Source organism: Octopus sinensis, unplaced genomic scaffold (genome assembly GCF_006345805.1).
Source record: "Octopus sinensis unplaced genomic scaffold, ASM634580v1 Contig16807, whole genome shotgun sequence".
Classification (NCBI taxonomy): Eukaryota; Metazoa; Mollusca; class Cephalopoda; order Octopoda; family Octopodidae; genus Octopus; species Octopus sinensis.
Genome location: NW_021834592.1, coordinates 1 through 24,512, shown reverse-complemented (window position 1 = coordinate 24,512; position 24,512 = coordinate 1). Strand labels below are relative to the sequence as shown.

The window sequence follows — 24,512 nt, the reverse complement described above, 5'->3', positions numbered from 1 at the left end:
CATCCTCAATCCGTTCGAAAGGACTGGATGACTGCATGTGAGTGACTCTGAATATGTGTGTCTGTGAGTGTGTGGAGTCTGAATATGCTCTGCTTGTTCTATTATCTACTCCTTTACAAAAACAACAAAAACAACAACAACTACTACTACTACTACTACTACTACTACTACTACTACTACTACTACTACTGCTGCTCTGCTGCTAATACTACTACTACTACTACTACTACTACTATTGCTGCTGCTGCTACTACTGCTGCTACTATTACTGCTACTGCTGCTGCTACTATTACTACTACTGCTGCTGCTACTACTACTACTGCTGCTAGTACTACTACTACTACTACTGCTGCTGCTTGCTACTACTTCTACTGCTGCTAGTACTACTACTGCTGCTAGTACTACTACTACTACTACTACTGCTGCTGCTTGCTACTACTTCTACTGCTGCTGCTGCTTACTACTACTACTACTACTACTGCTACTACTACTACTACTACTACTGCTGCTGCTACTACTACTATTACTGCTGCTATTACTACTACTACTACTACTACTGCTACTACTACTACTGCTGCTTGCTACTACTTCTACTGCTGCTTCTACTACTACTACTACTACTGCTACTACTGCTGCTACTACTACTACTACTGCTGCTAGTACTACTACTACTACTGATGCTGCTACTACTACTACTACTGCTGCTGCTGCTACTACTACTATTACTGCTGCTAGTACTACTACTACTACTACTACAACTGCTGCTGCTGCTACTACTACTACTGCTGCTGCTACTACTACTACTACTACCAGTGCTACAAGTACTACACATATTTCTATCCCTTTGACGCTTTTTCAGATTCAGTCTCCATGTCATAATCATACATGAACAACAAATGTTTTTTTTATTACTCTTCCGTTTATTCTAATATTATGGCGGTGCACCAGCATGGCCACAGCTCGTGAGCTGAAACTAAATAAAATTATCTATATCTGCTTCAGGGTGGTGCGTTCTGTGCATTGTCAGCAGTTTTCGTATTTTTCTGTCAAGGTTACATATTTCAGTAATTGACCAGTTAACGATATTGAAACTGTAAGTCACGACTGGTATGGCTAAAGTATCGATCCTGTTTCTCGCATTCAGCTCTGTCTTGAGTATTGCTCTTACTCTGCGATAACATTCTCTCCTGATCCTTTCCTTCATCACTGAATGCCTTATTCCGTCCCCTTCAATTACCCCTAGGGTACCTCTAGCTCTCCGCTTGATCTCTTTTATGACATTCTGCTGGTCAAGGTTCACGTTAGATGTTTCTGTCATTTCCCTTTGATAAATGTACTTTTGCACATTTATCAAGGCCAAATTGCATTCTGATGTCATCACTGAATTGTTTACTAATCGCTAGTAAGCCCTTGAGTTGTTAGTCATTTTTTGCAAAGAGCTTTAAATCATCCATGTAAATGAGATGATTTATATTTTTATCAAACAATGTATAACCGTAGTGTGCATCGTTGAGCAATTTTGAGAGAGGTATTGAGGCTAAACAAAAGAGGAGTGGTGATAGTGAGTCACCCTGGAAAATGCCACATGAAATGTTTACATCTCCAGCATTTAGAGATTCATTGTCACTGTTCAAAGTTAGTTTGGTTCTCCATGATCTCATACTTACAGATAAAAGGCTTTGCAGAGTAGGCGCTATTTTATACATTTCCAGGCATTTCTTAGTCCAGCTACGTGGTAGGCTATCAAAAGCTTTTTTATGGTCTATCCAGGCTATTGACAAGTTTTTGTGTCGTTTGTGACAATCTTCTAAGATCATCTTATTGATGAGTAGCTGATCTTTACAACCATAGGATATGCTGCGTTCTATTAAAAAAACTATAGGTATATTCAGTCAGGACAGATATTAGCATTTTATACGTTGTTGTTAAGCAGGTTATGGGTCTATAGTTTTTTGGTTCATTTGTTTCTTCACTTTTTGGAAGCATGAATGTTAACCCATTAACTAGCCAAGCAGGCATCCTGCTAGGGTGTTGCAAAACATCGTTGTAAAGTTCTGTTAGCAGTTCATGGCTCTCTGGGAAGGCATTCAACCAGAAGTTAAGAATTCCTGGAGACTTCCATTTGCTTGACCTCCTGAGAGAAGATCTTATATCTTCTACCTTGACACCCTCCCAATTTTGCTCCTCTAAGGAGATATTCTAACAATCCAAGGGGCCTTTTCGCTGTGAGTTTCATTCTTCTGTTCAAATTTTATTCCAAAATCCCTGCACTTCTTTTGATGGGACAGACTTTACAGTAACTGGTGTATTCTTTATCGTTCCGTAAACATTTTGGGGGATTTTTTTTAACATGCTCTTGTCCTTGAAGAATCTGACCGGCTTATCATACCTCGCTATGCGGGTAGCTTTAGCACATGCATTTTGCTTGATGGTTTCTATGGCGGCATCAATGTCAAGTATGGTTTTCATATATTTTTTCATTAATTTTCAGGTTTTTGTTTGTTTGGTAGTCTTGTCAAACTTAAGGTTTTTCAGACATTCTATGTCAGACACAAGTAGCTTAATTTGCTGTTGAATACCCTCTATTATTATTATTATTATTATTATTATTATTATCTTTCTCCTTCTCCTTCGTCTCCTTTTTCGTCTTCTGCATTTTCTTTTCCTCTTTTTTTGCTATTTTCTCCCTGTTTCTTTAACTTTGTTTACTATAGGCATTACAACCATATCTATCGCGATGAACGTAGACATTCTCGTTCAATGTCATAATTACACTCATCCTTCTCATTCTCTTTGCTATCTTTCCCAATCATAAGCATCTTTCCAAATCATTATCATCAACATCAGCATCATATATCATAATAATATACCACCGGTCATCAGATGTAGAATTTTCAACGCTATCATCATGATGCGCAACATTAACATTCCCTCCAGCTTCATCACATTCAATATCATATCCAGCATCAACATCGACATGCTAGGTACTGTCACTATCAGAATAAATAACAGTAACAACAGTAACACCCACATTATCAGCATCATAAAAATCTTCATCATTATCAGCATCATAAAAATCTTCACCATAAATTCTTCTCTGCCTTATCATCATATTCATATTCATCACTAATACATCTTCAATGTTCACTAACTAATCTCGATCGTTATCCTATTCCTCCTCGACCTACACCTCATCATGATTATCAACAATAACATCATCATCGTCGTCATCAACTTCATGGAATTAATCATCATCGTGATCACCTGTCCATCACTTCCATCATCTTATTGGTTAGAAAAATCCGTCACAAATATGTTCTATATATTTTCTTGTTAACACAATTGTATATTCCAGATTATTGAGCTATAATAATATCAAGGAAATCCAATCAGACGCCTTTCGAAATCTGTCCCGTTTAACATATATGTAAGTTGAATCAGGCGTGTTTTAGTATTTTATTGACCATATATTTTTTTAGTCTGTAATATATTCAAATACTTCATTCCAAGTTCCCTCAAACGTCTTTCCAAAGACGTGTCTCATTGCTTGTGAATCTGTGTGTGGTGTGTGTGTGTGTGTGTGTGTGTGTGTGTGTGTGCGTGTGTGTGTGTGTGTATGCGTGCGTATGTGTGAAACAAGTTCTCAGCTATGGGATATCTGAGAGCGTTTTAGATGATGGAAACGATTTTGTGCATGCAAGTGTAAGCCTCTCGGTAAGTGTAAAATATCTCTCTATACGAATTCTGTCTAAATATATGTTAATATCTGTGAATGCCAGTCAAATCCTATTCCCTATATTCCTTCAATGTATGGGTTTTGGACAATGAAGGGGAAACATTAAAGCAAGCATGTTTATGTATGTAGATATTTCAGTTTGTGCATGGATATGCGCATGCGCTTGGATCAAAGTCCATGTGTAAATCGGTCTGTATATTATGTACGCTATTTACGCCTGCATCGTCATTGATTACTCTTTTAGACTTTCCTTCTACTTGATGCGCTTCTTGTTGCTGCTGATGGTGATCTTGCTGTTGTACTTATCCGTACCAACGGCATAAGTACAAACATCAACATCACCACCAGCAGCAACTAATTTTACCACCACCATCCCGTCCTTCGTTTTATAGCAATATCCATCTCTATCCTCTACCACCGCCTCTATACATCTTTTCTTTCTACTACTCGTTATTATCATCGTCGCCAGGATCTGTTTTCTTTATCTTCCAAGTAAAATATTATTGAGCCATAATATTTTATTTTAACTCTTCTATACTTTTACCTAACAATTATCTTTTTTCCACTCAGATATTTGGAATATAATAATATCGAAAAAATAGAAGCAAGAGCATTCCATGAACTTCCCAGTTTGGGATATCTGTAAGTTACATTAAATTTATTATTGATATTTCATTGAATTTATATTCATAAATATTTAAAATATTCACATCCACTTCCTCCTCCTACACCTCATCATGATTATCAACATCATCATTGTCGTCGTTGCCATCATCTTCATGGAATTAATCATCATCGTGATCACCTATCCATCACTTCCATCATCTTATTGTTTAGCAAAAAAATCCCTAACAAATATGTTCTATATATTTTCTTATTAACACAATTGTATATTCCAGATTCTTGGATTATAATAATATCAAGGAAATCCAGTCAGGTGCCTTCCGAAATTTGCCCAGTTTAACAGATCTGTAAGTTGAATCAGGCGTTTTTAAAATATTTCATTGACGATATATTTCTAAATCTGTAATATATTCAAATATTTCATTCCAAGTTCCCTGAAACGTTTTTCCAAATATGTGTTTAATTCTTTGTGAATCTGTGTATGAGAGAGTGTGAACCAATTTCTCAGGTATGGGGTATCTGAGAGCGTGATAGATTAGGGATACCGTTTTGTGCATGTGTAAGTTTAACATCTCTTTATACGAAATGAGTGTAAATAATTGTTAATCTATGCGAATGTGAGTGAGACCCATTCATCAGATATTCAATATAGAAATGTTTGACAATGAAGAGGAAGCATTAATACAACCATGTTTATGTATATACTTATGTCCGCCTATTTGTTCAGGGATGCGTGCATACGGGTCGATCAAAGTGTATGTGTAAACATCTTTGTATATCATGTACCGTATTTAAGACCCCATCATCACTGATTAGCATTTTAGACTTTCCTTTCAGTTGTTGCAGGGTTTGTTGTTATTGTACTTATTCTCTTCATTTTTCTCCTTCACCTTCTTCTCCTGCATTTTCTACTGTGCTTCCTCTTCTTTGTTTTCTTCTTCCTTTTTTCGTCATCTACTTCCTATTCTTGGTTTCCATCTTCTTACTCCTTCATTTTTCTTCTTCATTTGCTTCCATATATTTTCCCTCATCCATTCTTCTTCGTCTTCTTCGTTTTCATTCTTCTCTTACTTCCTACACTTTTTCTTCTTCTTTTTCTATTTTTTCAGTCATCATCAAAATGCTTATCCACACCAACGGCATAAGTACAAACATCAACAACACCATCATCGGGACCTAATTTTACCACCATCCTCCTCTCCATCACTACCGTTACCACCACCTCTATGCACCTCTTCCTTCTCCTACTCGTCATTATTATCTCCTCTCTTTATTTTCAACCCAGTATATATTTAGCCATAATATTTCATATTATAAAGCTCTTCTATGCTTTCACCTAACAACTAACATTTTTACGCAGATATTTGGAATATAGTCATATCGAAAAAATTGACGGAGGAGCCTTCCACGATCTGCCCAGTCTGAGAAATCTGTAAGTTGCCTCACCCTTATTAATGATATTTATTCACAATATATTCCTAAATATCTAAAATCTTCACATCCGTTTCCATACCACCTACTTGTCTCTACCTGAGTCCTCGCTGTCTTTCTATAGAAATGTGATTTTCGGTGAGAGTCTATAAATATGTGTCTGTGAGAGTGTGAACCTGAAAATGCACTGGAACCTATATTTTGTGTTGCACCCGGGCCAACTTCTTTCTCCTATCTACTCCATTTATTACTACTACTACTGCTACTACTACAACTACTACTACTACTTCTACCACCACCACCACTACTACTACTTCTACCACCACTACCACCCCTACTACTACTACTACTAGTACTACTACTACTACTACTTCTACCACCACCACCACCACTACTACCACAACTACTACTACTACTACTACTACTACTACTACTACTACTACTACTACTACTACTACTACTACTACTACTACTACTACTACTACTACTATTTCTACCACCATAACTACTACTACTACTACTTCTACCACCACCACCACCACTACTACTACTACTACTACTATTTCTACCACCATAACTACTACTACTACTACTATCCCTTTGACGCTTCTCAGATTTTTCTCCGTTGTCATCATTATACATAAACAAGTAATGTTTTTTCTATCATTCATTCTTGTCTTCAAAATATTTTTTAATATAAATTTCTGCAGCGAAAACGTCAAACTAATCCTTTTCATTTTCGTCTTAGTCAAATATGTTCACAAATATGCTCTGTACATTTTCTTATTAACCCAACTTTATGTTCCAGATTCTTGAGTCATAATAATATCAAGGAAATCCCGTTAGACACCTTCCGAAATCTGTCCAGTTTAACAGATCTGTAAGTTAAATCATGTGTATTTAGTATTTAATTGACAATTTATTTCTAAATCCGTAATATATTCGCATAAATCATTTGAAGTTCCCTCGCCAATCGTGCCAAATATGTGTTTAATTCTTTGTGAATCTGTGTATGAGAGAGTGTGAACCAATTTCTCAGGTATGGGGTATCTGAGAGCGTGATAGATTAGGGATACCGTTTTGTGCATGTGTAAGTTTAACATCTCTTTATACGAAATGAGTGTAAATAATTGTTAATCTATGCGAATGTGAGTGAGACCCATTCATCAGATATTCAATATAGAAATGTTTGACAATGAAGAGGAAGCATTAATGCAACCATGTTTATGTATATACTTATGTCCGCCTATTTGTTCAGGGATGCGTGCATACGGGTCGATCAAAGTGTATCTGTAAACATCTTTGTATATCATGTACGTTATTTAAGACCCCATCATCACTGATTAACATTTTAGACTTTCCTACTACTACCTGTAGGTTTTCAGGTTCTTCTTCTTCTTCTCCTTGACCTTCTTTTTCCTGATCTTCTTCATTTTCTACTACACCTTTTTCTCCTTCCATCTTCATCATCATCGTTTTCTCTACTTTTTCGTCTTATTGCATGTTCTTCGTTTTGTGTTTCAACTTTATATTATCCCACATCTCACGTTTGTAATTTCCATATTTATCTTGTTCTTCTTCTATTTTTCTTCTTCTTCTTCTTCTTCTCTTCTTCTTCTTCTCTTCTTCTTCTTCTTCTTCTTCTTCTTCTTCTTCTTCTTCTTCCACTTCTACTTCTATTACTTGTTAAGCTTCATATCCTTCTACATCTTCTGATTCATTTCCGTCTCTATTTGTAATTCTTCCTCTTCAGCTGCTATTTCTTCTCCACATTGTTCTTCTACTTCCCCGTCCTCTTCTCCTCCTACTTCTCCTCCACCTCCACCTCCTCCCCTTATTATTATTATTTGTATTTGTATTCTCCTACTTCTACTACATTATACTCTTCTACATATTTTTTCAATTTTTCCCTGCTTGTATTTCTACCTCATTTTTCTCTTTTTATTTCCCTTCTCCTTATTGTTCTTCATCTCCTCCTATTCCTCCTTCTTCTCCTGCCTTTCCTTCTTTTTCTTCATAAGCCTGTCCATTATGTTTCCCCCTTCAATTCCCGTTGATGTAATTGTCGTTTCCGTCGACATTCCACATCCTCTTTCTTATATACTTCTCCTTCATCGTCATCTCCTTTCCTTAAGTTTTCTTACTCTTACTCTTCTCATTTTTCTCCATCTTCTTCTTCTTCCTCTTCATCCGCTTTTCCTTCCTCATTTCATCTCCATTTTTTCTCTTCCTTCTCTTCCTTCTTTTTCTTTTCTTTCTTCTACTTCGTCTTCTTTTGTCATATACTTCTTCTCCATCTTCTTGTACTTCGTCTTCTTCATCTACTCTTCTGCATCTTCGTCTTCTTCCTCTACGTTTGCCTTATTTTTCTTCTCCTTTTTCACATTCTACCTCGTCATCGTCAACTTCTACTTACTCTTTTATCCTTTTGTTTCTCTACCCTCCTTTTATTCTTTTCTCTTTCTTCTGTCCTTCTTCTCCTTGTCGTTGTCTGCCTCATCAACCCTCTTCCTCCTCCATCTTCTACTTCTTTTTCTTCATTGCCTTCTATTCTTGTGCTTCTGCCAGATTTCTTTTGCATTTGCTTCCTCACACTTTCATTTCTTTGTTTCTTAAATATTTGTCTTATACAAACCATCTTCAGCTTCCTCTCCTCCACTCATCGCACTCAACGACTGCGTGATCAAGCTCTTCTTCATCTTCGTCATTAAAAAATCATCGTCAGAATCGTTATTGCTCATCACGAGAACTATCATCATCACCATAACTATCGTCACCAATACCTTTCTTACTGGTAACACCACTTTCATCATTGCCACTATAATCAGCATTATCATCATCATCGTTGTTAACACTAACTACACCCTGCACCTCCTCCTCTGTCTTGTCATCATATCCTCTACCACCACCACCATCATCGTCGTCACCGTCACCATGATCATCATCATCATCATCATCATCATCAGTAACAGCAGCACCAACAACATCATCATCGTCACCGTATTCTTCCTTATCATAATCGTCGACTTCTTTCCTTCTCCACACTCATCTGAATATTTCGATATAATATTTAATATTTATTCCGAAACACTTCCTCATAGTATATCATTTTAGTCATATTTATAAATAATTAATTGCCTCCCAATTAAATGGCGCTCTTTCCCCTCTCTGCAATCGCTCTCTCTCAACAGAGCGTGTATATGATTGTATTTGAATGGCTGTCAGTGTGTGTGTTTGTGAGTCCTTATGTGTGTGTGTAAGTACATACGACTGTGTGACAGTTCAAGCAGCACATTTTATGTATGTGTATACATATGTTTATGTTGTGTGTATGGCTGGTTCAATACTAGTGTATTCATGTCTGTATAACTCTTACTGCGATTAGCTCTGGATCAACGTTGAATGCCACATATCGATCTTCTAATTGTCTTCTTAAAGCAAATTTACTCATATGCAAATATCTACAACCTTTAAACTCTTAGTCATTTACTTTCTTTATTTCTCTGAAAATATTTCCAGCTACATAACTTCTTCACCATCACGATCATCAGAATTATCATTGCCATGGCTTTGCTCATCAACATAATTAACATAAACACCATCCTACCACCACCATCATCATCAATATCATCATGATGCTCGTCATCATCATCACCATTGTCATTGTCTTCTACCCTGTCATCATCAGCTTCGCTTTCCTAAATTTTTAGGCATTATATTTTTCGTTACAGAGAGTTGCATAAAAATGATATCAAGGAATTAGACGTTGGAGCTTTTCAAGATCTTCCCGGATTAGATACTCTGTAAGTTTAATTAGTTTTTTTATTCTCTTTTATTGACAATATAATTCTAAACATTTAATGTCTTTCTATGCTTTCTTTTTTCTCTCAATCTCCTTAACTCATTATATACGCTATATACACTCAGTCACTTTGTGAATGCCTGAAAAGGTGTTGTGTGGGTGTGGGTGTCTGCGTGTGTGTGTGAGGGTGTGAAAGGGCGTGTGAATATCAGTGTCTGTGTTTATGTATGAGTTTCTGATGCACATAATTTTGTGTATTATTGAGCATGTGTCAGTCTGTGACGTTCGTTATGAATGAACATACTAGAGTAAACGACTTGATTTGTAAATTATTTATTTTGTATATTATTTTTTATGTTTACTTCTCGATCAACGCTGATTAACTTTCATGGCTCTCCGTTCTAATTAATTATTGTGAATTACATTATTTATGTTGAAATTTGTTTCATTCCTCAGGTATTTTCCGATGTTATTAACACATCGGAATATACCTTAGGAATGAGATAACAGGTTGGAAATTTCCCCAAAACACCTGATGAAGCCGAAATGTTGCGTTACCAACAAACAAGATAAGGACAAATATCCGTCAAATGTAAATAATGTACATAATTCCTCGTCTCTTAAATATAGAACTGTATTCTCTAATCGGTACGGAACCGACATTAGACTTCAGTGGAAACATAGACGAAACTCCATCAAAAAGTAACTCGTCTTTCAAACCATCTAATTTTCCTGGATTGAATATAATGACACCAGTGGATTCATATAAAGCTAGAAGTGTAGCGGAAAGGGCAGAACAAAACCTCATTCGTGATAGGATCGATACCCGTTGGAAAAACCAATCAACTAAATAACGAAATCAAAGAGAGGTTTTCTTTATAATTAGGAAAATAACCATAGATGATGATAGAAAGAGAATCCAACAATATCTAGAAGTGAATTTCAAATGGTGACCACACGCCAGATTTAGAAACTCAAAGCTCAAGCAGTACTAAACTAAGATCTCAACTTTACGACAACCATAAAGCGCAATCCATACTTGGACACAATGGCCCCTATTTAAGAGATAGCCATAAAGATACCAAACGCTCAGAGAGATGAACTAAGGTGGAAAGCTAGAAAAAGCGAAACTTCCCAATCCAAACACATCACTAAGGAAGACACGTTCGTTATCAAAAGACTACAGAGTGACAATTCCATCATAATACCTCCAGTGGACAAGGGAAATGCTACAGTGGTGACGAACAAGTCTGACCACTCTGAAAAATTGGCAAGCCTTATAAGTGATGGCAGCTACAGCAAGGGAAAGAAAGACCCAACTCTGAAAATAAAGAGGAAGTTTCCACAGTTCTTGATGAAGAACAAGGATCACTTTACACTAATGAAGTACAGACAACTGACTTAACACTACAGTAAACTAACACACATGCACAGCCTCCTTAGATGTTCAGCATGTCATCCACTGAGCCGCTCCCTTATAATCAGTCCATTCGCAGGAAAGTCAACATCGTACGTGAAGAATTCCACTCACTTCACAGAAATGATCAAGGATACCCCCATTGAATCCAACCAGATGGTGAATCTAGATGTGATAAGTCTGTTCACTCCTGAAGCACTATCGGTGATTCAAAGAAAACTAGTGACAGAAACCCATCAAAAAGAACGGACTAGTATACCAATAAGAAACCTGATCGAAATGTTGACCTTCTGTGTAGAAACTACTAACTTCAGTATGGGCACTGATATATATCGACAAGAAAAGTGTTTAGCTATGGGTTCGCCAATATCACCGATAATAGCCAATATATACATGGAATACTCTGAGAATTTGCCTTTAGAATCAACACAACTAAAACCAACTCTATGGCTGACATATGTTGATGATACCCTTATATTCTGGCCCCACCAGGAAGATGTCCATGTACTTATAGATCATGGGAACTCAATAACGCCATCCATAATATTCACAAAGAAAAGAAGACAATCATTTAGCATTCCTATACATGTTAATAACACGCACCAAGGATGGATTCAGGACATCTGCATACTGCAAGCCGACCTTCACTGGACGATACCTCAACTACAATTCCCACCATCCATACAGAGTAAAGAGAGGGATTGCTCGGTGCTTAAAACATCGAGCAAAGAATATATGTAGCGATCGTGATACACACCACGAAGAAATGGTCAAGCTCAATAACTATCTATGAAGCAACAATTAACCCCAAAACACACTATCCACTCCAATTATGAAGAAAGGAGAGGATAGACCAATAAATTGCCCACAGTATGTCTATCCTATTTGAAAGGTCTCTCCGAAAATATACCAAAGATATGCGGCTCATATGACATCAGGACAGTGTTCAAGAGTAATACAACACTTCGCAAATATCCCCTTCGAGTAAAACCACCAATAGAAGAGAATATCACTAAGAACTGCGTGTACTCCATCCCATGCAGTTATGGACAATCCCTCCCTTGTGGAATGAAGTTAAAATAAGAGCCAGAGAACACCACTGGAAAATACGAAAACTAAAAGAAGCAGCGAACATGCTAGGACGCAACATCCTCCTAAGCAGACCGAGTGCAGATATGATTAGCATATGGATAGGATAGAAAATATTAGATTTATAAGCCCTAAAATTCACTGCATAATTTCTCAGGGGCATATGGCGTAGTCGTTAAGAGCGCGGGATACTAACCCCAATATTCCAATAATAGCATCGAAATATACCTTAGAAAAGAGAACCCAGGCTCGAAATTTCACCAAGACATCTAACGAAGGCTGGAGGGTATATCAACCGAAACGTTGTGTTAACAACAAACAAGATGAGGACAAATATCCGTTAAATGTAAATAATGTACATAATTCCTCATCTCTAAATTATAGAAAATTATCTTAAATTCTTTTTAGCGCCGAGTTAAGGGCCTAAGTTTTTCTAATGTGTCCCCCTTGTTTTCGTCTTTCCCTATCATCGTCATTACACCCCGGATATCAGAACTGGGACTACGCCGATTCTATATAGGGAGAGTTTACGAAAAAAACAAAAGAGGAAGACAGGTGGTGTACAAAACAAACATATGTATTAGTATAATGCTCAGGAATAGAATAGGTCTTTTACGTTTGGAGCCTACTCTCTTCTACAGAAAGGGATACAGAAAAAAACAAGGAGAGAAAAAAATGTGTTGTAGTGGCTAACGATCAATCATGGCGACTAGTGCCGGACAGAAGGGTCACACACGATATATATATTATATATATATAATATATATATATATATATTATATAATATATATATATATATATATATATATATATATATATATATAATTATGTGAAATAGAAAGATGAATAATCTTGTAGTAGATTAATCAAAAGTTTAACCGATACCTTAGTAGCAAAATCACACACCAGTAAACAGCACGGTTGGAGGTACAACCATATGGTGTTGCACCGTGCGTTGGTGCGGATATTGAAATTAAATATTATTGGTGAATGAAGAAATGGAGCTGAACGCAGATTGAACAGAAATCGTTTTATTTCATTCTACACGTGTTCGAAAGGCACAAATTACCAAAATCCGATTGAATAATGGGACCATATTGTGTCTTTCTCTTCGGGAAGAAAATAGAAAATCTGTAGGAGCCTAGTTCGATTTGTTTTTGCTCCGCCTCTGTTCTGTTTTTGTTTTCCACGGATTTCCTATTTTCTTCCTGAAGAGAAAGACACAATATGGTCCCATTATTCAATCGGATTTTGTAATTTGTTGCCTTTCGAAACACGTGTAAATGAAATAAAACGATTTCTGTTCAATCTGCGTTCAGCTCCATTTCTTCAATTCACCAATAATATTTTATAATATTATATATATATATATATATATATATATATATAATATAATAATATATATGGGCTTCCAAACTTAAGAAATCCGGCCATTTGACTCTGGTATGCGCATAGACGACCACCAGTCTAATTACACTACCTTCGCTATTACTCAAGTCCAGGGCCAACAGCTTACAATCTGGGTCCCACAAGATCATCTTTAGCTCGGGATCCAGGTCATTCCTGCATATAACTGCCACTTACCTCCCATTTCCCGCCCGAGTAACAGACGCAAAGATCTGATTGTCGTCGAGAATTGGGTCAAGAGATCAAATGTTGGAAATTCTGATCACATGACAGTAATTACGTCAAATTCTAAAGACCCGAATTTCCTGGGCAGATGACCCTGCATCCAGGCCTCAAAAATGTAAACTTCCTACTCTTAATATGGCCATATTCATAAGCTAAAACGAGTGAGAAAAGGTTAATACAACTCTCTGTGTCTTCTCTTGGTCAATTGGTTCGACTTCTATAATTGGTGGAGGTTTTGGAGGGAACCCCTTTGAATCTCTACGTCTTAGTTTAGTGTTCCGGGCTCCAACGTCCCGAGGAAAGCTCAGTTGATTTCTTGTGTAGGAATCGAGCGGCATTCGCTCCGGAAACAAATATGTGTGGGAACATGGCTTTCCCCTCAGCGCTTCTGAGGTTGCTGATACGCATGACAAGAGTGATGATGACACTTGTGTGTTTGTGTTTTATTTTTCTAAAGAAGATGGGGCGTTTTCTTAATGCAATGGATAATCAAATGATTAAATACAGCCCGTAAACGGAGCAGAAGTATCACTAGGATCCCATCAACAGCTTCCTACTATAAACCATTAATATATACTTTTACAGAAAATAATAATAATAATAATAATAATAGTTACAATAATAATAATAGTAATAATAATTATGATAAAAATAAGAATTAATGATGATAATAATAATAAAAATAATAACAACAACAACAGTAGCATCACTATCGAGACGATATCTGACCCTTAGTGGGTTACGAATTCGAGAGTCGCAACCGAAGACATCTACATTGACGACACCCTCCAAGTACGATTGTCGACTGCGTTGAATGTTTTCGATTGATCTAAATCGATCAGTGTCCCATCGAAGCCAGGTCTACACCCTACACTTTCTATGATGCATTGCATAAGTTAGATGTCGACGTGTATGGAGTAGGTCTGGATTGCGCAGTTTTGCGCCTCATCATCCAAATCATCGACCAGCTAACATCTTGACCAAAATGTTAAATTCTATTTAGCGCAGAGTTATGGGCCTGTGGTAATCTAATGTGTCCCTTTTGTTTTCGTGTTTCCATATCAATGTCAGGGGGAAATGCTTTCAAATCGATATATCAATATCAGTAGATGAGAAACTTTCTGTAAAAGAAATGAAGAGTATATCAAAATACGAAGATATGGAAACAGAGGTAACCCGAAGGTGGTGTCTAAAAAGAGAGAAGAAATTCCTATTATAGCAGGCGCATGTTGGAAAATACATGACAACAACACCAGGACATACAAATATGTATAGCATATAGGAAATAGCACTACTATGCATCGCAAACATACGATGTAAAACACTTTCAATAAAGCACATAGAGCTGCCCTCGAGGGTGCAGTGAAAGCACATGAAGAAAATAAGACTATTGAATAATAATAATAATAATAATAATAATAATGATAATAATAATAATAATAATAATAATTATTATTATTATTAAAATAAGACTATTGAATAATAATAATAATAATAATAATAATGATAATAATAATAATAATAATAATAATTATTATTATTATTATTATTGTTATCATCGTTATTATTATTATTATTATCATTATTATTATTATTATTATTGTTATCATCGTTATTATTATTATTATTATTATTATTATATTATTCTGTAGTTTTATTTTTATATCGTGCTTTCACTTCACTACTGAGCGCAGCTCTGTGTGCCTTGGGTAAGTGCTGTCATTTGTTGTGATGCTCTGATGGTTATTGTATGGAAAGTGTTCTGCGTAGGATGTGTGCAGTGCCTAGTAGTGCAATTTTCTGTATGTTATATGTGTTTGTAAGTCCTGGTGTTTTTGTTATGTATTTGTCTGAATATTTTTTTATCATGCCTAATGCACCTATTATGATAGGAATTGTTTCTGTTTTTAGATTCCACATTCTGGTTACCTCTATTTCCAGGTTTTTGCATTTTGAAAGTTTCTCCATTTCTTTTAGAGACACGTTGTCATCTGCCGGTATTGATACATCAGTTAGAAAGCATATTTTTTCTTCATGATATCTGACAACTATATCTGGTCTGTTGGCCTTAATTTCTCTATCTGTGTGTATCGGCATATCCCAGAGATGCTTGCTTTCTCGTTTTCTGTGACCTTTTCTTGGTGTGTGCCTATACCATCTTTTTTCTGTTGTTATTCCATAATGTTGGCATAGCTTCCAGTGTATGTAGTTCCAACTCTGTCAGGTCTGTGGATATATTCCTTCTTAGCCAGGACTGGGCAGCCAGAGATAATAAATTGATTTTTGTCTTGTCCATCTCCACATATTGCGCAGTACTTGTAATATTTCTTCTCATTACATGTTTTGGTAATTTCTGGTGGGGCTTTGGTGTTGTGCTGCAATTAAAAATCCCTCTGTCTCTGCTTTGAGTCCCGAGCTTCTCAACCATTGCTTGGATTTTTCTTTGTCTATTTCTTTTGCGTTTAGTTTAGTCCAGTATTCACCATGAAGGGGCTTTTCTTGCCATCGTTTTATCATGGTTCGTTGTTGTTCTATTTTTAGTTTGGATTTCATTTGTTTTATATTATTTGTTGTTTCTTCTTCATCTTCTTCTTCTTCTTTTTCATATTTATTAGGTGGTATGATTTCTTGTTTGTATTTGTCAGCTTCCTTATATACTGAGAACAGTTTTTTTTTTGCTCGTGTTTTGCCGCTATTTGTATCAGTTTTCCTTCCTTCTGAAGTAGATATTTTTGCAGTCCTGTGGTGGTTATTTTATAGAAGTTTTCCAGCTGTATAAGGCCTCTACCACCTTCTATACGTTGTATATATAGTCTTTCTATGTCAGATTTTGGGTGATGCATCCTAGATCCTGTCATTATTTTCTTGTTTTCCTATCTATTTTGGTCAGTTCATTTAGTGTCCAGTTAAGGATATTGTAGCTGTAACTTATAATGGACAGCTAAAGTGTTATACCTATTATCTTGTTTTTAGCATCGGCTCTGTTTTAATATTGATCTAACTCGTCTATAATATCTTTTTTTTATTTTCTCTTTCATTTGTGTGTGTTGTGTCTTATCAAGTTCATGGATTCCTAAGTATTTGTAAGTTTGGCTTTGGTCTAATTCTTTTATTTCATTGGTTTTATCTAGTGTGATGTTGCTACTCTTAACTAGTTTTCCTCTTTTCAGGGTCACTTTGGCGCATTTCTCTAATCCAATTTCATATCTATTTCTTTGGTAAATCCATGAACTGTCTTTAATAGTGTTTCCAGCTGTTTGTCATTTGTTAGCGTATAGTTTTAGGTCATCCATATATAAAAGGTGGCTGATCGTTTTGTCGTAACATTTATATCTGCATCCAGTCTACTTAGCATATCAGATAAGGGTGACAGTGCCAAGCAGAAAAGGAGTGGAGAGAGTGTGTCTCCCTGGAATATTCCTCTTCTAATGGGGGATGGCTTATTATTATTATTATTAATTATTATTATTATTATTATTATTATTATTATATTATTATTATTATTTTATTATTCAGTATGTTTTATTTTTATAGCGTGCTTTCACTTCACTACCGAGCGCAGCTCTGTGTGCCTTGGGTATGTGCTGTGATTTGTTGTGATTGTTTATTATTATATTATTATTATTATTATTATTATTATATAGCTTTTGAGATGGATGGGGCAAGAGAGAACATGACACCCATCATCAACACCAAAAACATCACCACCAACATTATCATTAATATCATATTCATCATCACATCAAAAACTACAAACCCTTATTTGTTTTCACGGTGATCAAAATTAATAACATCATCATCGTATCATCATCATCATCATCATCATCATCAACACTCCCACAATAATTTCTACTCCACTTCCACATCATCATACTCATCACTTCCCCCGTCCCACCCAACATTATCTACAAAGTCATCAGGAAGTTTATCTTCATAGTAATCTACTTTTCATCACTTCCATCATCCAATTCTTTAGACACAAATTTGTTCAATAAATATTCTTTACTCAATGTTATGTTCCAGGGAGTTGTACGAAAATAATATAACGAATATCAAAGCAGGAACCTTCCGAAATCTTTCCAGTTTAACAGATCTGTAAGTTGAATCAACCTACTTTTATAGTATTTCTTTGCCAATATCTTTCTAAATCTGTGATGTCTTTCTACAGACGCAGTTTATAGTTTGTCCCCTTCATCTCCTTCTATTACTTTTTCTGCTTCTTTTTTTTTTGCCTGTAGTTCTAGTACTTCCACTTCGCCTGCTATTTATTCTCTATCTTATTCTTATTTTCATACATGTTCTTCCTTTTCTCTTCCCCATCTTTCCTCCTCCTCCTTCTTCTTCCCCTTCTTATTCTCCCGCTTCTACTTCAGCATCCTGTTCTACATATTTTTCTACATCTATTTTCTGCAGCTTGTAGTTGTATCTCATTTTCCTTTCTTTTGTATTTCCTTTCTTATTTACTTTTTTTAAATTTATTCTTCTCCTCATTGTTTTTCTTCTTCTACTTGTTTCTCTTCTCCTCCTCTTCATCCTTCGCATCTTTCGTCTGCATTTTACTGCAATTCCGTGTCTGAGACTACAGCCTATAGGACTATCCTCGTCATGGAAGATCTGTAGAGATCGACGAGGATGTTTTGCAAAGGTGGTAGAACAAGATTCCACCGTATCTGCTTAGGAACAAACCAGACATTCTTGCATTTAGCTATTCATCCATACATCGACATCTGAGCGCCAGCGGAAAAGTCAGCAAAGTCAGCAAATTTCATCAAAAACCTCCCGAGACTAATCGTGCGCAGACAGCGAATGTGTTTTTCTTTGCTGTCTAACGAAAGATCTTCGTCTTCTTCCTCTACTTTTGCCTTATTTTTCTTCTCCTTTTTCACATTCTACCTCGTCATCGTCAACTTCTACTTACTCTTTTATCCTTTTGTTTCTCTACCCTCCTTTTATTCTTTTCTCTTTCTTCTGTCCTTCTTCTCTTGTCGTTGTCTGCCTCATCACCTCTCTTCCTCCTCCATCTTCTACTTCTTTTTCTTCATTGCCTTCTATTCTTGTGCTTCTGCCAGATTCTTTTGCATTTGCTTCCTCACCACTTTCATTTCTTTGTTTCTTAAATATTTGTCTTATACAAACCATCTTCAGCTCCTCCTCCACTCATCGCACTCAACGACTGCGTGATCAAGCTCTTCTTCATCTTTGTCATTAAAAAATCATCGTCAGAATCGTATTGCTCATCACGAGACATCATCATCACCATAACTATCGTCACCAATACCTTTCTGTTACTGGTAAACCATTGTTTCACTTCATCATGCCATATAATCACATTATCATCATCATCGTTGTTAACCTAACTACACCCTGCACACTCCTCCTCTGTCTTGTCATCAATCCTCTACCACCACCACCATCATCGTCGTCACCGCCCCATGATCATCAAATCATCATCATCATCAGTAACAGCAAGCACCAACAACATCATCATCGTCACCGTATTCTTCCTTATCATAATCGTCGACTTCTTTCCTTCTCCACACTCATCTGAATATTTCGATATAATATTTAATATTTATTCCGAAACCCTATTCTTCTGGATCTTCCCATAAACAACACAGCTTCGGAATATTCTGCTTTCTGAGTTCAATAAAGGCAACATCACAACAGAAAATGTGAGGAATAATAATGCTCTGTAGGGGGCTCGGTCAATAAGCGAAAGCCGTTGTCGATGGAATTTACAGCAATTCCGAGCCGGAGACAACAGCCTAGGAGACGAGCCTCGTCTTGGAAGATCTGTAGAGCTAAACGTGGACGTCCTGCAAAACTGGTAGAACAAAATCCCATCGTATCTATTGAGGAAGTAGCAGAGTAGCTTGCATTTCGTCATATAACCACTCATCGACATCTACGTGTCAGCGAAAAGTCAGAAAATTGGGTGAATGGTTTCCTCACAAATGTTCCGTGTCTAGTCGCGCGCAGACAGCGAATATATCTTTTTCTTTGCCATCTCGTCTGACGACAGAATCATTTCGGACCGAATAGTAACCGGTGACGAGAAATGGATTGTCTATGAGAATACAATGCGCCGTAGTCAATGAATAGGAAAAGGGAAAAGACCGCCACCCCAAGCTAAAGAAGCTCTTCACCCACTTAAGTTCTTACTAATTGTTTGGTGGTATATGAATTCTCTAGTTCACTTTGAAAGTTTAAAACCAAGCCAAACGATAACAAAGGATATCCACTACAAGCAACTTGAGCGCTTTAAGTCGGCTTTAAATGAAAAAGGACTGTCTTTGTTATCAAGTCAAAATGTGTACTTCGATCTGGATAATGCTCGGCTACATACAACGTGGATGATATTCGAAAGGCTGGACCTGCCTGAATGGAAAACGAAGCCCCACACACCAAATTTTTTGCTGGACATTTCTACCTCTGATTATCAGTTATTCTGTAGTCTTCAAAATCATTTGGATGGAAAAAATATGAAATTTGTAGACAATTCCAGTACTAGAGGAGTATTCTTTTTTACGTAAAAGTGAAGTCTAGAAGAGGGGCCATGCAAGTCTACAAGATAGATGTAAGAGCATTGTAGAAAATGAAAGAGAGTAGATTTTAGATTTAAAAAGAACTTTGTTTATTTTAATTATGAAATTGAAAGTATAAAAAACGGCATTCTTTATGGGAAAAAACAATAAATATTCCTCTCAAATTAATTTTTATTTAATAGGAATTTGTATAACAATGATAAATCTCTGAACGAGGTATAATGGTATCAAGAAAATTGCAGGAGGTATTTTCTAGAACCTTTCTCGTTTAACAGAATTGTAATTTGGATCATTCTCGATAGTATTTCACTGCAGTCATATTTGTAATTTTTAATTACCATCCCATTCTATAGCTCTGTCTCTCTGTCTCTCTCTCTCTCTCTCTGCATTCTCATACCACCTCCACAGCTGTATGTGATTGTTTTTTAATGTCTGTCAATGTGAATGTGTGCGTGTGTATTTTTGTGTCCTTAGGCGTGTGTGTGTTAGTACATACGCGTGTGTGATTGTTCAAGCCGCACATTTTATGTATGTGTACACATATGTTTATGTTTCGTGTATGGATGGTTCAATACTAGTGTATCAACTTGTATTTATGTCTGTATAACATTTACTGCTTTTAGCTCTGGATCAACGTTGAATGCCAACCATCAATCTTCGAATTGTAATTATAAAGCAATGTTACTCATGTATACAAATCTCTAAACTTCCAACTCTTAAACAATTATTTTCCAACCAGGAGAAACATCATCATAAAAATGAATATTATCGCCATCATCAGCGTCCTCAGAAATGTCAACAGATCTATCAACACCATCACAAACCTCACCACTACCACCACCACCACTTTCCTAAATTTTTAGGCATTATACTTTATATTTCATTTGTATGAAAATCAAATCACTGAATTAGAAGCTGCATCTTTTCAGGATCTTCCCAGTTTAACGAATCTGTAAATTTAATTAGTCTTTTGGTTGTCTTTTATTGACAATATAATTCTAAAATTTAATGTCTCTCAATGCTTTCTTTTTTCTCTCACTCTTCTTAACGCACTATATACACTATATACACTCGGTCAATTTCCACAGGAACATGTATTCGTTGTGACTATCTGAGACGTTATGTGTATGTGTGAATATCAGTGTCTAGGTTTATGTATGAGTCTCTGATAATTAATGTATAGGATCTTTGTACATGTGTGTCTATGTGTATGTGTCTATCTGTATGAGTGAAAGTACACGAGTGAGCGACTTGACTTTTATATCTTTTTGTATATTATTTATTATATTTATTTCTCGATCAACGCTGATTACTATTCATGGCTCTCCGTTCTAATTATTTCCATTCAGCGTAATTTTATTTCAACTTTTCTATTTCTTTATCATTTACTCCTAAACACGAAACATGCATCTGCCTAAATTTCTTCTTTTATATCGAAAATTTCTTTTTACTTCTCATTCTCCCCCTCCTCATCCACCACCACATCCTCCTCCTTCTTCTTCTACCACAACAATAGCGACTTCGACTACTGCTACTGCTACTACTACTACTACTACTACTACTACTACTACTACTACTAATAATAATAATAATTTCATTTTCTGGCTACTAGTGCCGATGTAAAGGGGACAATACAGCAGACGGGGACAGTGGGGATTTTACAAAAACAACAACTAAACAGTTACGAAAACAATAACAAAATATATGAAACAAGAAAAAATATTACAGTGACATTTCCCAATAGGGGTGATGACCACCGATGGTTGGCTAAGATAATCCCCAATGCTGAACCACCCGATGCTTCGATGGTGATCGGGAACCGGTGCACCTCTCCTCCTCAAATTCACCAAAATACAGACGCATTATTTGAGTAGGTCCACCCACGCAGGTCATTTCGCTTCATTCACACACATTTCAGCAAATGCACGGGGTAGCATTTATTCTTTGTATAGCCTCATCTTCCTTTCCAAGTGAAATCTGAGAATTCCCTGCTCTTCTTGGCCAAAGAAGTCGGTGGTTCAATCTTCACTATGGACTCGGCCGTTTACCTCACTCATACTAAACTCAGCAACAACTGTTCGACATAACCCCAAATGTGAGTAATGCATGACACTGAACGAGTGTTTGCAGTACGGTTTTGTCGCTCTACCTACAACTAGGGCAAGTATGGGTGAGACCACTTCCGCACCTGTAGAGTTTATCACGGACCTGTAGTGTCCCCTGCTGGTAGTACTGGAAAGGGAGGGATTTCTGGAAGTTATCCATGGTCCCCGGCACAAAAGTCTTCTGAATCAGACTGCTCAGTTCGAATTCCCTGATGTGCTTCATCGTAATTTTTCCACCAGTAACCCTGTTCAGAATTCAAGCGTTGATACTCCACTGACAGATTTTCTCACCTGGAAGATGGTAATGGAAAAGGGTACTGGGCTTCTTCTTCACCTAGGACTGCAACTCATTTAAGGAGAGGAGCTGGGAAAGTACATCTATGTCAAAAAGAGATTACACCTGTTCAACGTTTAGGCTCAATATCTGGATATACCGCATCCTCAGCGCATGTCTACTCATCATAAGCCACGGCATGCCTAATATCTAACATAGAGGTTGCTGGCAGCGGATGAACGCCTCACCAACCATACCTCTGCACAAGAATGTGAAGAGGATTTGCACCAGCTTGGCGATGCGCGAGAGGGCGCAAAACACGACGGTCAACGGGTAGTAGACGAACGGTACGTAAATGACGACCGCGATGAACGCATTTGCCACATCCAACCTCCTCTGCTCCTCCCCGACTTTTCCGGGTGACATTTCTTCTCCACTTCCACATCATCATACTCATCACTGCCCTTAATCCACCCAATTTTATCTCCAAAATCATTATGAAGTTCATCTTGATAGTAATCTACTTTTCAGCTTTTCCATCATCCAATTCTTTAGACACAAATTTGTTCAATAAATGTTCTTCACTCAATGTTATGTTTCAGGAAGTTGTACGATAATAAAATTAAGAATATCAAAGTAGGAACCTTCCGAAATCTTTCCAGTTTAACAAGTCTGTAAGTTGAATCAACCTCCTTTTATAGTATTTCTTTGACAATATCTTTCTAAATCTGTAATGTCTTTCTATAGACACAATTTATAGTTTGTCACCTTCATCTCCTTTTATGACTTTTTCTGCTTCTTTATTTTTTTTTTTTGGCCTGTAGTTCTAGTACTTCAACTTCTCCTGCTATTTATTCTCCATCTTATTCTTATTTTCCTACTTGTTCTTCCTCTCCTCTTCCCCATCTCTTCTTCTTCTTCTTCTTCTTCTTCTTCTTCTTCTTCTGCTTCTTCTTCTTCTTCTTCTTCTTCTTCTTCTTCTTCTTCTTCTTCTTCTTCTTCTTCTTCTTCTTCTTCTTGCACTCACTCTTTCTTCATGTTCCTCGCCCTCTTCATTTCGTTCTATTTCTTGTTTCACGTTCACTCATCATTCTTCACTTTCCCCTTCTTCTCCACTCCACATTCCTCTATTTTCCCTCTCTTCTGTTCTTGTTTTTCTTCCTCTTCCTCATGATCATCATGAGCATTATCATAATCATCTCCGTCGTCATCGTCTTGTTTTCTCGTCTTCCTTTTCACATCTCCTCCTTCTCCTCTTTGTCGTCGTCTGCCTCATCACCCTCTTCTTTCCCCTCTCTCTCGTCCCTCTCCCGCTCTTTCATTTGTTTGTTTCTTTAATATTTGTCTCATGTAAAAAAAAAACCTTCATCCTCTGCTTCGTCTTTCATCATAGTCAACGTCCACGTGATCAAGTTCTTCAATTTGTTCATGAAAAATCTTCATGAGGATCGCTATGTTTATCATTAGAATTATCATCATCACCATAAGCAGCATTAGTATCATCATCGTTATTCCCACTAAGTACATCACCCACCTCCTCATCCTCTGCCATATCCGACCACCATCATCGTCGTCATCGTCACCTTTACTACGATCATCACCATCATCATGAGCGGCAGCAGCAGCACCATCATCAACATCATCATCGTCTCCTAGTTCTTCCTTATCATAATCGTCGTTTTCTTTCCTCCTCCACATTCATCTAATTATTTCGCCATTATATTTTTAAAATTTACTCCGAATCACACTTTTGTATCTTCCCATAAAAATATACCATTTTCAAATGCATGAACCAAAGATCGGACTGCGACGGGATGAATTACCTGCATCACCTTGCTATAAAACAAGGTAGCAATT

At 36.8% G+C, this 24,512-nt stretch overlaps 1 protein-coding gene across 1 annotated transcript in view; it reads left to right on the top strand.

Moving 5' to 3' along the window:
* Positions 1 to 23,340, top strand: part of LOC115230931 (insulin-like growth factor-binding protein complex acid labile subunit) — a 44,420-nt gene extending 21,080 nt beyond the window's left edge. Inside the window, exons 13-21 of the mRNA XM_036499864.1 lie at positions 3,356 to 3,427; positions 4,307 to 4,378; positions 4,636 to 4,707; positions 6,600 to 6,671; positions 9,523 to 9,594; positions 17,755 to 17,826; positions 20,334 to 20,337; positions 21,161 to 21,228; positions 23,258 to 23,340. Coding sequence (XP_036355757.1) covers positions 3,356 to 3,427; positions 4,307 to 4,378; positions 4,636 to 4,707; positions 6,600 to 6,671; positions 9,523 to 9,594; positions 17,755 to 17,826; positions 20,334 to 20,337; positions 21,161 to 21,228; positions 23,258 to 23,333 — 580 coding nt within the window. The 3' untranslated portion in view covers positions 23,334 to 23,340. The remainder of the gene's footprint in view (positions 1 to 3,355; positions 3,428 to 4,306; positions 4,379 to 4,635; positions 4,708 to 6,599; positions 6,672 to 9,522; positions 9,595 to 17,754; positions 17,827 to 20,333; positions 20,338 to 21,160; positions 21,229 to 23,257) is intronic.
* The last annotated feature ends 1,172 nt before the right edge of the window (positions 23,341 to 24,512 follow it).